This window comes from Chaetura pelagica, unplaced genomic scaffold (genome assembly GCF_000747805.2).
Source record: "Chaetura pelagica isolate M959 unplaced genomic scaffold, ChaPel_1.0 scaffold317, whole genome shotgun sequence".
Classification (NCBI taxonomy): Eukaryota; Metazoa; Chordata; class Aves; order Apodiformes; family Apodidae; genus Chaetura; species Chaetura pelagica.
In genome coordinates this window covers 1,576,396-1,592,300 of record NW_009953864.1, presented here as the reverse complement: position 1 = coordinate 1,592,300, position 15,905 = coordinate 1,576,396, and the positions used below count along the sequence as shown (strand labels likewise).

General features: G+C 37.9%; 1 protein-coding gene across 1 annotated transcript in view; it reads right to left on the bottom strand.

The window, feature by feature from the left end:
* SEMA5A (sema domain, seven thrombospondin repeats (type 1 and type 1-like), transmembrane domain (TM) and short cytoplasmic domain, (semaphorin) 5A) overlaps positions 1 to 15,905 on the bottom strand; it is a 241,042-nt gene that overhangs the window by 31,411 nt on the left and 193,726 nt on the right. The window contains exon 15 of the mRNA XM_010001362.1: positions 1,861 to 2,086. Coding sequence (XP_009999664.1) covers positions 1,861 to 2,086 — 226 coding nt within the window. The remainder of the gene's footprint in view (positions 1 to 1,860; positions 2,087 to 15,905) is intronic.

The following is a 15,905-nucleotide window of genomic DNA, read 5'->3' as shown; positions in this document are numbered from 1 at the left end:
CCATATCCCTCAGGATTGTGAAGCCTACCCGTGCATACACCTAGAAGAAGATCTGCTTCTAGTTGTTGTGGTAACCCTTCTAATTCTGTAGCATCTGGAGGTAAAAATACTTCTTTCAGATTTAATGTAATGAAATGTTCAAAAATGTCACAAATTTCAAAGTGCTGAAAGACAGCAAAAAGCAGCACTGCCACCCAAAATCTTTTTTAGGACAAGTAAGGTAAGCCATACAGCCATCTGAGCAGAGCAAAATCTTTGCTAAATGCTAGACTGAAATTTAATATGGATGAAAACAGGAGAATAGCAGAAACATTTTTTACAAGAGTTGCTCCATGGCAAAACCTGCCTTGCTATCCAGAGCTAAAAAATAAACATTAGAGACAAGACTACCTGAAATGGGAATGGCATAGAGTATGAAACTAATTATTATCTGGAGTACCATGGGTTTTGCTTCATTATTTCACATAGTTCACTACTCTGTATTTCTTAAAAAAAATTAATAACATCCTGCCCCCTCCGAAGAGGCACAGATGACATGTGACTCAGTGGAGGTTCTATAAAGGATGATGAGCCTGGGAGAAGCTTCCAGCTACCTCTGCAGCCCCCCTCACTTGCAAAACTTTGTCACGTAAATGCAATAGAGGCAGGAAATATTTAAAAGTGATTTTTACAACAGTTGGTCTGTCTGAAAAAATACAGAGAATTCAAGAGTCCAGAGACTCAGAAACCACTCTCTCTTTGCAGCCTTAGGTAAGTCAAATACCTTAAGTTCACCAAATTTTCAGCTAACCTGGGTGTTGTGAAGATACAAAATGCTATCTAAGTGGAAAGCAGGTTTATAGATATTAAAATGTAATAATTAAAAGTAAGTCTTTCCTTAGATTATATAACTAAAATCTAGTAATTAAAAAGAAACACTGATACGTAATTAAAGCTGGATAATTAATTCAATTTATTAATAAAATTAGAGTGACTGTCAGAAATTCTCTTCTGGGTGTTGTGAAGATACAAAATGCTATCTAAGTGGAAAGCAGGTTTATAGATATTAAAATGTAATAATTAAAAGTAAGTCTTTCCTTAGATTATATAACTAAAATCTAGTAATTAAAAAGAAACACTGATACGTAATTAAAGCTGGATAATTAATTCAATTTATTAATAAAATTAGAGTGACTGTCAGAAATTCTCTTTTTTTTTTTTTTCATATATATACATATAAGAATTATTCAAACTTATACCTTGCTGCTAGGGAAAGGGAAAGAACAAAATCTGAAATAAAATATTTCTAATTCAAAGTCATCTAAAGTTTAAAAGATTTTTAAGGAGTTGTTTTCCATCTCAGAAATATATTGCTAGTAATAGCATACACTTCTATATTAGAAATTATCTAGTTTATAAAGTCAGTATTTAATTAAACAAATGCATGAATATTACTTTAGAATTGCTGAACAAAAACTTCTAAGGATCAATACTACACATTCTAGCTAAACATATGTCAAATACATTTCATGTTGCACAAACTCTCCACCAGTAAAGAACCGAGAGAGCATAAGGAGGTGACGGAATCCTCCAAGAACTCAGCTGCCATGCCATGGCTTTCAGATTTTTATAAAGAATATTAAAATAACCTAGCAGATCTCATTATTAGTGGTTAAAGTCAGTTGATTAGTCTGAAAAATAAAGCTATGTCCAGAAGAAGTACACCCTAGATTCCCCGTTGTGATCACTATGTTCTCTTTCTCACTACCAGTTCTGTTACGCAAAATGCCAGCAAGCAAAAACTTCCACTCTGAGCTGAAAATGGAACTGCAGACACCTTGCTGGCAGGAGGCATCATACAGCCACTCTCGCTTTGCTTACCATCTGTCGAGCAGCCGCTGGTGCCGTCGCTGGAACAGTAACGCATTTCAATCCTTTGCCTCCCCACCTCTAGCAGATTTGGGTCAGGCAAGCGCGCTTTGCAGGTGTATCGGAAACGCTGCTCATAGTGGCCGCCGTTGTCTGAAATATTGACTGGGGTCCAAGGTGTCCAAGGAGTTGTCTTTTTTAACTCTGGGCAGGAATTGGTGTTACAAGGCTGATACTCCTGAAAGAAAATGGTCCTAATTAATAAAATAATTCAATATAGCTTTAAAAAAACCCTCACAAACCCTCAAAACTGCCAAAACACTAACCAATAAGAAAAGCCTCTGATATTTTTTCCTGCATTTCCAAGATCAGTGATCATCAATAAACTCTGAAATCCAATCTCATTCTGAAAATGTGTTTTGGTTTTTTTTCTGCTTCTAGGCAAGCGAAGTATCACACTGCTAAAAGCAATAATATACCAGTACAAATTAGATCTATTACATCCATAAGAATGGTAAACAAAACACTCTAAGTACCATGATTCAGTGCATGATTTGTAAATTAATAGCTAAGTATGTTAAAGCTTTTAATTAAGTGCAATGCTTATAAACTGCAAGTAGAAGACATGAATAAACAAATAACTTCTTTGTTAAAGCTAGTGGCATATGAAGTAGTGAGCCAATGTCCGTTTTATACATTGTTTATGTATTACATGGGGACAATGGACAAAACATGGTTTCTGTTATGGAATCTGGCCCCCTGAGGTGCATGTTATCCACAGCTCCAGTATAGCTAAACCTACCATCAAAACCAAATTCCATATGAACTGATATGTGCCAAAGGGAACAGGCTACACCTAAGAAACAAATGCAGAATTGCCAATATTCTCAAGCATTGCCAATATTCTCAAGCATATGTGTCTTCCGACAAGTATCCTCAAGATCTGTAGGTCCTGCTGATTCATTTCCCAAAGAACAATATACTTTATCTGATGCAAATGCTTTGTAAACTACGTAGATCAAATTAAACAACCATTACATATCTGAATGAATTCAAACTGACAAATTCAGAAAGATGAAAATAAATCAGCATCAGTGGGAGTTTAAAATCATCTCTCTACCTCTGACCGCTTAGAAAGGTAAACAGAGGAGACTAGCTTCTCAAAAGGAGCCTATTGAGTTTGCAATGCCACTAAATACCACAAAACAGGGACACAGGAGAAATAATGGTTTATTCACACAGTACAACATCCTCCTTCCATAATCCCTACCCCAGCTGACACCATCATGTTCCAACAAGCAATAGATTTCCTGCTCCTCTTTCCCATGGTGGAATTAGCCTTTTACTCACACTTTCTTCACTCCACTGCCTCTTCTCTCAGATGTTCTAATTTATTAATATATCCAGTTAGGCTGAGAGTAGTTGCTCAACCTATATTTTGGTTTTAAGGTTGTGCTGCTATTTCAGATATAAAAGCAACCTCTTTGTCTGAAAGCTTTCCTAATGTTTCCATTTATTAGAGTTGGAAAAATAATTATTCTTCAGAAATTCCTGCCCCAGTAACACATCCATACACTGGAGAACCCAGCACTTTGTTCATGACTCTCATGTTCTGAGGCCAGGTGGGCTTGTGGCAAATTTTCTGATTTCATCATTTTGTGGTACTTCAGGTGTAAAAGAGCTCTTAGCCCAAAGTCTCCAGCCGGACCACTCCTGTTCCATCCTTAAGGCTGTGCACTTCCCATTTTAAAATCTGATGATCACTAGTATGGTGAACACACAAGTCACACTCAGGGACTATCTATGAAAGACAACCTGTTCAGAGCACAGAGGACTAGATCAACCCTTCCAGGATTTGAGTTCCAGCCTTGACTTGTTTCTGGATCAGAAGACAGCAAAGAACAAACAATCAGGTCCTGTTTACAGAAGGGGAAGTAATTCTGTCATGACTTCTCTAGGCAAGTATTTAAATCTTGTATGTTTTAGATTGAGGACAGAACATGTACGACAGGTTTCCTCACAGCACATGAACTGTCAAAAGGAAATAATAAAATTAAGAGGTCCCAGCAACAGCCAGAACCACCCCACCTGCTATCCCAGCTGGCTGTTTACTTCCAATGTGTAGGCCTCTCCAGCGACTGGATTACGGTGCATCTTTTACCAAGAGCACTTGCTGTTTTTCCCTCTTTTTTTTCAAAGGTATCTAGCGCTGACAACTCTATCACCTCCCTGCATCAGCTGTTCCACTATTGAGTAATCCCCAAAGCTAACGAACTGCAAGTTGATTCAAGCCTGTATTTTCCTCCTAATTTAATTTTCCAGTCATTGAATTTTGCTGTGCCTTTATCAACTATACTAAAACTGTTCTGTATCTCATACCTACAAACAAATTATTTCATGCCCAATACATACATAATGATAAATTAAGCTGAACTTCTTAAAGCTACATAGGATTTAAAACCTGACCTTAGTTCCCATGTATCCCTATGTCTTCCTTTTGTCTTAATTTATTTTCCTGAAGAATGGGCACTAAAATTTGACTTAGCACTGTAGAAGCTCTCTTATCAATACAGCATGCAGAGTTCATCATGACTCCGTTCCACTTGACAGTCTGACTTTAATACATACATTGTTACAATAGTGCTTTTTTCTTCCACAACATTGCACAAAGAGCTTAAGTAGACCCAATTATCTCTGATAACCTGTCTTCCTCTAAATCACAGCATTACAACTACATATAGTTTCCTATCCACAAAAGAAGCTACTGTTTGGGAATAATAAAATATGTTTTATTACTTTCTTCTGCAATTATCTAGCATATTATTTACTACTTCAACAATGTCTGTCATGGTCAAGTTTTACTGAAGATGTCTTATATCACTGTCTAGACTGTTGATAAAAATGTTAAGTGATATTGACCCAAGAACTGATGCCAGGCAGACCCTGCTAGACACATCCTAACCATTTATTTCTGTCCATTAACATAACATTTTTCAGTTTGTCACTGAGTCAGCTTTTAATTCATTTAACATCTGCCATATATTTCCATTTTCCAAATCAAAGTATTTTCTGTTGCAGAGGCAAATGTCTTGGAAAAATTCAGTGACAGTTTAGGAGAAGTGCTGTATCATTCATCTTGAAACACAAGCTCTTTTGTAGTAGCACATAAGCAGGAATAATTCAATCAATATAGTATGTACTAAAATTTTTGCTTCAATACAGTTACAATGGCCTTAAAGTTTCAGTTCCTTATGTGCTCTTGATTTTTTAATTAGTATTTTTCAATCAAAAAGAACAACTGCTAGAAATGCTAGGTCTGTCTTTCTGGATATGGGGTAGACAAATGAGGGTCATGAATAGCAGAATGTGTGAGATATGAAATAAACCTTTATTTTTGTCCAGTAAAACTAAGCAATAGAGGAATGTAGCAATTTATTTAAAGCTGCTTTGCTAATACACACCTGAGATGAAGACATCAACTCACTCATTTCTAGAAAGACAGACTGCCAGTAATCAGTGTGCTTTGAGATGTGTAGTCCCATCATACACCCTAATAGAGAGCATACTCATATGTTGGTTGCTACATGAGTCAGAAAAGAAAGCTGTCCCTTAAGTCAGGAAACTAAACAGCCCTTCTTCTGCCAAAAAAAAAAAAAAGTCAAGCGTAGAGACCAGCTGTTAGTCTTTCCTTTCTTCTTGACCAGTGCATAGCTTCTCCCAGGAGAAGACAAAATGGGGAATAAGGACAAAAGACTTCAAGGTTGGAAATAAGAACTAGAACAGGTTTCATGGAACAGGGAAGGAATAGTAACAAGTAAAAAACTAATGATAAATAAATAAATAAATAAACAGACAACCCCCAATTTTGATGGTCACTGATATGAGTCCACAGGACCCTCATGTCAGAACTGACATGGGAAAAAGGGCCAGGTCTCTTCCCAGCAATGCATGAAGTTGGGCTCTGCAAAGCACATGGTGAGCTGAAGACAGAGAGCCAGGATCCTCCATCCCAGATGTCTGCCAGTAGAGCTAGAGGAGCCAAGGGGCAACTTTTCCACCCTTCTGGTGCTTCACAGGTATGGCAGAAAATGGGAGGGAATACTGAGGTCATCTGACCCCTCTCTGTTCTGCCCCCTGGACCTCCTCAGGGTCCTAAGTAACACCTTCTGTGTCCCCTGGGCTTAGCCACCAGAAGTCATCGCACCAACGCAACAAAATTACCTTCTTCTTCCTCCTAAACCAAAACATATGCCTGTCTACTCAGCCACTGGACAATACCCATAAAAAGCTAAGAATGGCAAGGGAAACCAAAGTACATTTAGATTGCCCGGAAAATATGTACAGCAGGAAATAATTTCTCTTTGAGAAAAGTTAGAGGAATATCATAACAATGGATGACTCCATGAAGTTCTGGCACTAATAATGATCTGGTAGAGCCTGCTGGCTTCTCTAACAACAGTGAAGTGTTGAACTGCTCTATCAACTACCGCCTCAGCTACAGAGAGGAATCTAAAATTGCATCAGGCTTGATGAAAGCATTGATGTGATGTGACACTATGAAACTCCATTATAAGCAGAACAATCATCTTGCTCTGAATGGTCTCAGATGTGGTAGTAAGTAAAGGAGGGGAGAGAAAAGTCACCATTCAGATCACACATGGGTATATTTAGTGCTGCTAGCATGAAGACATAGTCTGATTAGAAGGATTTATCAGGGACCAGGAATATGGAAACTGCTATCTGTGCCTGGGTTATTCTTCTCACCTTGTCCAACACTTGAACAATTTACACAAGTGGGATTTCAGGAATACAGCCCTCTCCAAACTAATTTGACCAGCTAGAATCATGGATACAATAATAAAGCGATCACACAGTGGAATAACACTCTCCAATGAAACACTGAGGTCTCATCTCAGCAAAACAGTGGTAAGAATGAAACACAAAAGTAGGGAAGCATTCAATAGGGCTGTTGAAAAGAACCAAGAGTGGCTGTCAAACTCCACCTCATGTGCTGCACGTGGATTGAAGGAAGAGATGGAGAGGAGCTCTCCTTGCAGGAGCCCCTAGATACCCACAGAGAAAAGCGGCAGGGGCTCATGTGATGGGTTTAAGTAAATTAGTTCTTAGAGTATACTTGTGCACTTATAACAAAAAATATTTGAGGCCATTTTAAGACTCCAAATATGTAATTGCAATCGTTCAAACTAAACCACATTTTCCAAGTTATCTTTGTAAGTTATCTTTGTTCTAAAAGTTGTGTACTAATTCACCATATTGTTCCTCTAAGTTTTGAGTCGATTTAGTTGGCAGAGCTTGTTAAATTTATGCTTGGCTATGCCTGACAAGGATGCAATAAGACCTTCAAATACTAAATCTCAGGAGACAGCTCAACAGTTAGTTCAGAGTTTTACACAAAATACACAAATACAGACACCACAACATACATGTCTATGAATAAATTAAAATTTAAAAAAAAATCACAAAGCATACTGGTGAGAAAAGGCATTGTAACTTAAAAACATAATTTGGGATGATAGATCATGTAACAAGATACCTTGCTTCTAGCTTTAAATAGTATTCTCTAATATTTGTGTAAAATGAAAAAAATAATATTGTCATACTTTTAACCAAGATATATGTACAATGATTTGGTTGTCTAAATTTAGAAAAGAATAACTAAAATGTTATTTCTGAAACAACCCATTTCAAACTGGCAAAGACTAATGTAGCCTAAACAACATAGAAGAAAATGGTACTGTTTTCTCATGAAGAACATGGAACAAACTGATTGTTTTTACTTCTGCATAGCCCCTTCAGTCAAATTCCTGAAAATTTTTAGAATCTCTGTGACTTTCACTCAAAGTTTTATTTTAATTAACCAAACAGCATAATAGTCTGATACTTCTAAGGAAATTAGTCTAAAATCATATCCACATTTGAACTACCATTTTTAATAAAAGCACAATTGAGATAGAGAGTTCTATTCCCATTTATATTATATATTTATGTTATGAAAGGATTTTTCCTAACAAACTTCTTTCCTAACAAATTTCTTTGATGTATATAGTATGTCCATGTTGAATGTACTTCTTTTGTTCTTATCTGTGTTTTTCTTTCTCATCTGTTAGCGTCTGTGAGTGACAACAGGCAGATATATCAACACTAAGAGTCCATTTAAATATTTTCAGACCAACAGTTTTGCTTTTAAGATATTGTATTAGTCCTTGAAAGTTCTTCTGGAATCACTGATCAGTCTATTGATTTTAAAATACTTATATATTTTTGCTTTCTTTTTTCCATTGTGCTAAACTTCCCTTTGCCTGGCCAAAAATATTTATTTTTTTTCAGATATTAAGACATCAGTGCAAAATAATATCTCTGATTCATAAATGGAATGGTGTAGTATGTCACCTGGGACTCAACAGAGCTGTAAGATATAAGAACCCGGGTCTCTCAGTTATCTTCTAAACTTTCAGTTTGCTACAACAATGTGCAGTCAAAGGAAAGGAGAACAGATCTCACATGCAACCAAAAAAAAGTCCAAAATGAATGTAGCAGTGTTATAAAACTTGAAAGAAAAACAGTTCCTATTTATAGGTGGCCTTCTTTTCACATCAAAACGTGAGTTTCCTGAAGGACTAATAAACCCTCTCCCTCTCTAAAAACCAAAATATAGTTAACATTTATTTTGGAGTAGTTGAAAAACACATTCAGGAAAATCACTAACTGAACTTGAAAAATAAATGACTCATTTATTTTCATTACAGAAATGTAAAGTCTTATCCATTTAGAAAAGCATTTTCAAACTAAAACAAACAAAAGACAATTAAGTCTCTGATCATGTTTCTATTTATTTCCACAATTAAAAAAGCTAGGTTCTTCAACCAAATACCATCAGATATATCTTACCTTGTTGTCACTGTTCTACTACACTACTATTTCAAAAGCATGACCTGAAAGAACACCAAACTCCATTAAGTTAAAGTCATTAAGCCCAACTTTTTCTACACTGTACATTTCACATCTACATGGGAAAAAAAACACCCCACCAAGATATTTCAAAGATCCCCATTGTATTTTAATCAAGCTAAGGTACATCTATATTCAGGTTTATAGGCAGTATTTTAGCTTCAGTTGACATCAATGGGAGTAGTTCTATTGATTCCAGTGGAACCAGGACTTCAAAGACTATTGCTGAGTGCAGATGCAGTCCTGTAGTGCTGTGAAGTAAGGGTTAGTAGGTAGTGTTCATAATGGGTTTTTAAAAATATTTTCCATGGATGAAGAGAGGAAATAATTTTACCCTATGCAAAAGGAACAGGTTTCTTCTGAAGGGAATGGATTTTTATTTTGGCTGCAAATATACTGATTGAGTACATCCTTTAGTTTAAATTTGGTGTATTTAAAACAAAAGAACTGGAAAAAATTCCATTGGTGTAAAGGGGAATTTAAAAGGAATTAAAGGCTGGAATTTGAATCATTTTCCCTGGAGACGTTCAGGCCCTGTTGGGCACATCATCAGACTGGGACAGTTCAGTACTCAAATCCTTCTTAAATTCAACATCATTCATTTTATTTAGATAAGGAAAGTTTCTACTTTCATAATCTTTTCATAAAACCATCCCAGACTGCTAAGGCAGGAATAGGTCCCAAACTATAGTCACTGTGGGAACCTGAAATCTAAAATGGAAAAAATAAAAATCCCATTCTCAATTATTCTATGTTCCTAATATTGAAGAAAACCTCAAAACCAGTCAAAGAATTGACTAGTGGAATTTATGGTTAGTTTTCAAACTAAGAATGAAGTACACTTGTAATGTGTTTTGGGGAAATGGATCTGAATTTTGCTCACAGATGTCTTTTCTGGCACTTGCCCGTATGTCCAATATCTATTCAGAATTCAGTGTCTGGCTGAAACTGCAGACTTCATGTTTATTTTTACTGGACATTCATCTCACTTTCATGGACATGTTTCAAGTCCACTAGGGAAATGAATATTCAGTCATGTCACAAAGTTCCTTTTTGAATATGGATTTACTTTGAGTTCTAGACTTCCCTGACTAAGTTTACCATAGATCTTATTTTGATGAACAATATGTTCTACACTTTTCCCAAAATGACATAAGCTTCCTCTAAATTACTTTGCTCTTTTCACTCTTGGAGCACTGAAGATATTAAATGCATTGTTAACAGTTAGGAAACAAGTGATGCTTCTAAAAATGCACGGCCTAAACAGAAAATTCTTCCTCTTGTTCCTCCTTTCCTTTTACTTTACCCATGGTCTATGAAACGTCTCACAAAATGGTGAAGGTGTGCAGTGTGGTCTGAAAGGCTGTTCAGCTGCATGCAAGAACAGAGCAATCAGGTTTCCCCTGACTGAGGATTTTTTAGGTACCAAATCTTATCTTCATGTTTTTTACCACATTCATGTAATAATGTGCTTTTCTTCATTTATGTACACTACAAAGTGTCGCACTTAAGCCACTAATCAGGAGTCAAAGATACTTTATTGTCAGTACTCAACATTTATAAATAGTAGTCCAGATCCTGAAAATCATTGTGTTGGCTTAAAAGAGCCGCAGACAGAGGGAGGGAGTCCATCTAGTAAAGGAAACTGATTAAGTTGCTTATGCAATGTCGTTACGAAGAGTGTGCCCTATCCTACCAAAAAGTACTGTTTTGCAGGTAAGTTGCTGTTTAGGAGTTCAGGGCTCATTTTCTCCAGTTCATAGTCAGGAATCTTATTGCAAATCTCTCCCCCCTCCCCTTTTCTGTGGTTTTGCATGTGGCATTATGATCCAGCACAGCATAAATACACCTCCTGTTCTAGCTGCTCAGCTGCGGGGTGGGAACCTCCTGATAGGGGATGATGAGAAGCTGGGGTTATCACCACTTGAACATGCTAACATTTGATAAGCCCAGAGGTGCCTGTCAAAGGACTAAGGCTTCAATTATTTTTGCCCCGAGCAGTGTCTTTTAGACTGCTGCAAAGCCTGCACAAAGGAAGTATAAGACACTGCTTAGCTGATGAAAACAGAACACACAGGACTATAAATAATAAAGGCTGTAAGGCTGAAGGGATTTTCCACCTATATATGACTGCATGTATTTACCAAAACTGAATCAAAAGGAATTTCAGTTAAGCAGGTGCTATACTCCCATGTAGTGAAGGCCTCAACTGAAGTAGGAAAGATATGGCCTTCAAATCTGAGCAACAACACGACAAGTAGATGGTGAAATGTAAATATCATTAAAGGTAAATGTACATTAATCAAAATTAATCTTTTCAGCAGTTAAATCCGCGTTTAAAATTAGGGTTTAAACATCAGCTTTGAAATCTGTATGTATACGTTTAATTACAGAGGAATTACAGAAGGTGCATAAATCTATGCGAACCTGATGGGGTTCACTCATGGGTCCTGAGGGAGCTGGCGGATGTGACTGCTAAGCCTCTGTACATCCTATTTGAGAGGTCATGGCAGTCTGGTGAGGTTCCCACTGATTGGAAAAAAAGGGATCATAGCTCTTATTTTTAAAAAGAGGAAAAAGGAAGACCCAGGGAACTACAGGCCGGTCAGTCTCACCTCTGTGCCTGGCAAGGTCATGGGGCAGACCTTCCTGGAAAGTCTGCTAAGGCACATGGAGAATAAAGAGGTGATTGGTGACAGCCAACATGGCTTCACTAAGGGCAAAACAAACTGACAAGGCATGGATTTGACAGATGGACCACTTGGTGGATAAGAGATTGGCTGGATGGCCACACTCAGAGAGTTTTGGTCAATGGCTCAATGTCCAAATGAAGGCAGGTGACAAGTGGTGTCCCTCAGGGGTCAGACCAGTGCTGTTCAACACCTTTGTTGGAGACATGAACAGTGGGATTGAGTGAATCCTCAGCAAGTTGGCTGACAATACAAAACTGTGTAAAGTAGTTGATGCTCTAAAGGGACTCCATCCAGAGGGACCTTGACAGGCTGGAGAGGTGAGCCAATGCCAACCTCATGAAGTTCAACAAGGCCAAGTGCAGGGTCCTGCACCTGGGTCAGCACAACCCAAAGCACAAATACAGGCTGGGGGGAGAATGGCTGGAGAGCAGTCCTGAGGAGAAGGACTTGGGGGTGGTAGTTGATGAGAAGCTCGACATGAGCTGCCAGTGTGAGCTGGAGCCCAGAGAGCCAGTTGTGTCCTAGGCTGCATCAAAAGAAGTGTGGCCAGCAGGGCCAGGGAGGTGATTCTGCTCTCATGAAGCTGCACCTGGAGTACTGTGTACAGTTCTGGTGCCTTCAGCACAGGAAAGACATGGAGCTCTTGGAGAGGGTCCAGAGAAGGGCCACCAAGATGGTCAAAGGTCTGGAGCAGCTCTGCTATGAAGACAGGCTGGGAGAGTTGGGGCTGTTCAGCCTGGAGAAGAGAAGCTTGTAGCAGCTTTCCAGTACTTGAAAGGGGCCCTGGGGAGGGGCTTTTCATCAGAGAAGGTAGTGATAGGACAAGGGGTAATGGTTTTAAACGGAGAGAGAGGAAATTTAGGTTAGATATTAGGAAGAAATTCTTCACTATAAGGATGGTGAGGAACTGGAATGGGTTGCCCAGGGAGGTTGTGGATGCCCCATCCCTGGAGGTTTTTAAAGGCCAGGTTGGATGAGGTTTTGTGCAACCTGGTCTAGTGGCAGGGTTCCCTGCTCATGGCAGGGGGGCTGGAACTTGATGATCTCTAAGGTCCCTTCCAACCTTAATGATTCTATGATTCTACAATTCAACTTTATCTTAAAAATGAAGAATGTACTAGTTGCAACTTGAAAATATCAGAGAATGAAATGGAGCTTCTTGTGAGTTGTGATTTTGCTTTCCTGATCACTCAGTATTTGAGAAGTGGGGAAAAGGAGATTGTTCAAAATTCCATGTAGGGCGGTATGGTCAGCTGATTGGAAGCAACTGATTTGCTGCAGCTTAGTAAGTTACCACTCAGCTGGGCCATGCTAACAATCTGTATGTGTAGCTTTATTCATTACAAATGCAAACACAAGTGCAAAAGAAGGCAGATTAAGTCAGATGGATAAGGGGTGATTTACTTTGCTGTAATAACTCAATTGTTTGCAATTAGCTTCATATACTCTTACTGAGAAGCTTAAAGTTTTTCATGGAGGCCCTCTAAGTCCTGAAAAAAATACTTTAAATTGCTGAACTAATTATTATTAACTTAAAATGTATTTTTTTAATTACTGGAAATCATGGGTATCCAAGTATTTACTAATTGAGAGGAAGAACGTTAGAAGATAATCCAGTAGTTAAAAGGCATGAAAATACTGTCAACTCATCAATTTTAGAGATTGCTACTTTGTAATGATGGCAAATCTGTTACCATGCATACATTTCTTAATTTCTACTCTGCAGCATAGGTTTTTCTTCATGTAAGCTTCCAGAAAGACAAGGAGAGCTCTATATAAATGTGTAGAGCTCTAAAATAATGTGTAACTGTGAAACAAGAAGAAGAAAGTAAAACCTGCACAGCTTGTAATCATGAAGCTCAGGATAAGGAACCGTGGTGGTACACCAACAGCGAGAAATGGATCATCTCTTAAGGCAGTTTCAAATGAAGCACAATGGTAAAGCAGTTCTGAAAATTTACATATTGAGGACACATTTACTTCCATAATATTTTGACCTGGAAAATGAACTGCATGAAAGGCCAGCCAACAAGTAATGCAGAGAAATAAGAGTCTTATTTTAAATCCAGGCATAGAGCAAACTTGCAGCTTTTTAGTAATTTCTCCATAGTAATTTATAGTATCATCAGTCCAGCTTTATATTAAAATTAATCCTTTTATCAGCCTATAGATCATCAGTAATCTTATTTTCTACAATTACTCAGTCTTTTAGGTTCAGCTGAACTTTAACATTTTAAGCTCAAAATCTGAGGGCAAAAATGCAACTACTAACTAGACATACATCAAAACAGACCCGAAAGTATGAAATTACTGACTGCTTGCAAAGTCATTTAGATAACAAGCACTCAATCGCAGTTTGTCTTGTGGGTTTTTTTCCCTCTTTTTAATTATAAAGGGCTATAAACTGTGTTTTATACAAAAATATCAGCAAAATTTGAGAAAGCTAATGTTGGAAAGAGCTGAAGTATGTTTTTGCTTTGAAAATCTGATTATTTTAACATTCTTACTGTATTTTTAATTCCAAAGAGTGACCGAAATGATATACAAATCACTGGGGAAAAAACTCTACACCACTTCTGAGAAAACACTCAAAATGTCACAGCAGCTGCTAAATGACTAATGCCTAAGTGATGGAAATGGTACAAACTGAATAGATGTGGAGCCATCAACCTTAATTCAAAATTACCAGTCCAAACTCAGGAGCTGCACTAAAAAGCAGAACTGCTTGTTGAAATACACTAAATTTTCCAAATATTTAAATGAAATTAAAATAAATTTAGCCACACAAACAAGACACATACCAAGGTTTTTATCATCTGCACCCTCTGATGAGGTAGCAGAAAGGATATACTCTGCACTTCTGAAAATTAAGCCACTTAGTGGGGGACCTGGAAGCCTAATGAAGGTGTCAAAATATGGCTGCCAGAGATCTCTGCAGCACCAGATGAACAGCTGTCCCCTACAGAAACTCCAAGTATTAGGAATCTCAAATTATTTCCCAGGAGGGAAGTCAGGAATGGTAAGATAATGTGTATATGAACATTCACGTCCTCCTAGCTCAAAGGCCACACTAGTCTTCTGTAAATGAGGGAAAGGGAAAAAAACAAACACAACCCTCATCCCCCAAATTCCTTTCAAGGAAGATTTTTCTCTTTCTAGACGTCAAGGGAGTGGATAGCATCTGTGCAAAATGGGTATAGCAAGGAGGTTAAAAAAAAATATTATGCTATAAATCTCTTTTTCAGGCCTTGACCCAGGCACACTGAAGCAAACAGGAGCATAACTGAACTTAAAAAGTACTTAAGCACAATTTAATACTTTGTCACACCACAGACATCTGCCTTTCCCCAGGGCAGAAGTTACAGCAGAGCTGACAGATGTGAACGTGTGCCCACGCTTCAATCACTGCAGCTACAGTCAATGTATAAACACAAAACCACCTTCAGTTATGCTTGTAATCACTTGGACAAAGAAGCACAGCAACTGAGATTCTGACACTTTTGCTTATACCAGCTCCACTGTGAGAAAGTATGACCTCTAGCAAAGGGGGACAGCTGAGCTGTGAGCAAGTTAAATCACCATAGCAAGCACCAGTGTAACTTAACTGTCAGAGTCCCTGGCTATGTGGACAAAAAGCCCACGAGAAACAAAAAGACAGTGCAAATAATAGCATAATTTTTTACAGGTTGCCCAGCTAAAAAGTGGAAACACAGAAAGAGTCATATGAAAAATTTGCCTCTAGTTGTGATAGCAAATGTACATTTAGATTACCTACAAACTTTCACAGGTTTGTGCTTAACAGCCTCAGGAAGTGAAGATACATGGGCAAATAGAAATGTATGATCATGTCTACTTTTCTCAACTTCTCAAATCTTCTACCCTTGTATGGGATCCAACTGCCCAAATGCAAGGCTCTGTTGGCATTTTTAACTCTCTGTGTTATCTCCCCTAGTTTCCAAACTGCTCTAAAAGCATGTGGGTCTCTCACATGGCCTCTTGCATATCTTCCACTTTCACACAGATGTTCCAGATCCCCTAGTGCTTCTCAAAAAGCAACACTTGTCTCTGTTTAGGTAAATCTGAATCCTGCCTTTGAATCCACCAGTGGACCCTGGCATTCTTTGGAATGATGTCAGAACCTAATCTCCTGTTGATTTAATTAATTGTTTCACTTTTTCCACTTAATTTGCAGCATCCAAAAAACTCCCTATAAATCAGTTTCTCTCACATGACACTCCTCATTTTTGCCTTTTAAAATATTGTTGGATTTATATGAAATGTATTTACAAAGGGTTTAATTTGTCTATGTTGTATTTCTGGAACTCTGTGGCTGAGAATAAAACACTTTTTTTGATCTTCAGCCAATTTGTGGGAAGACAGATGTTTCTAGGAAAA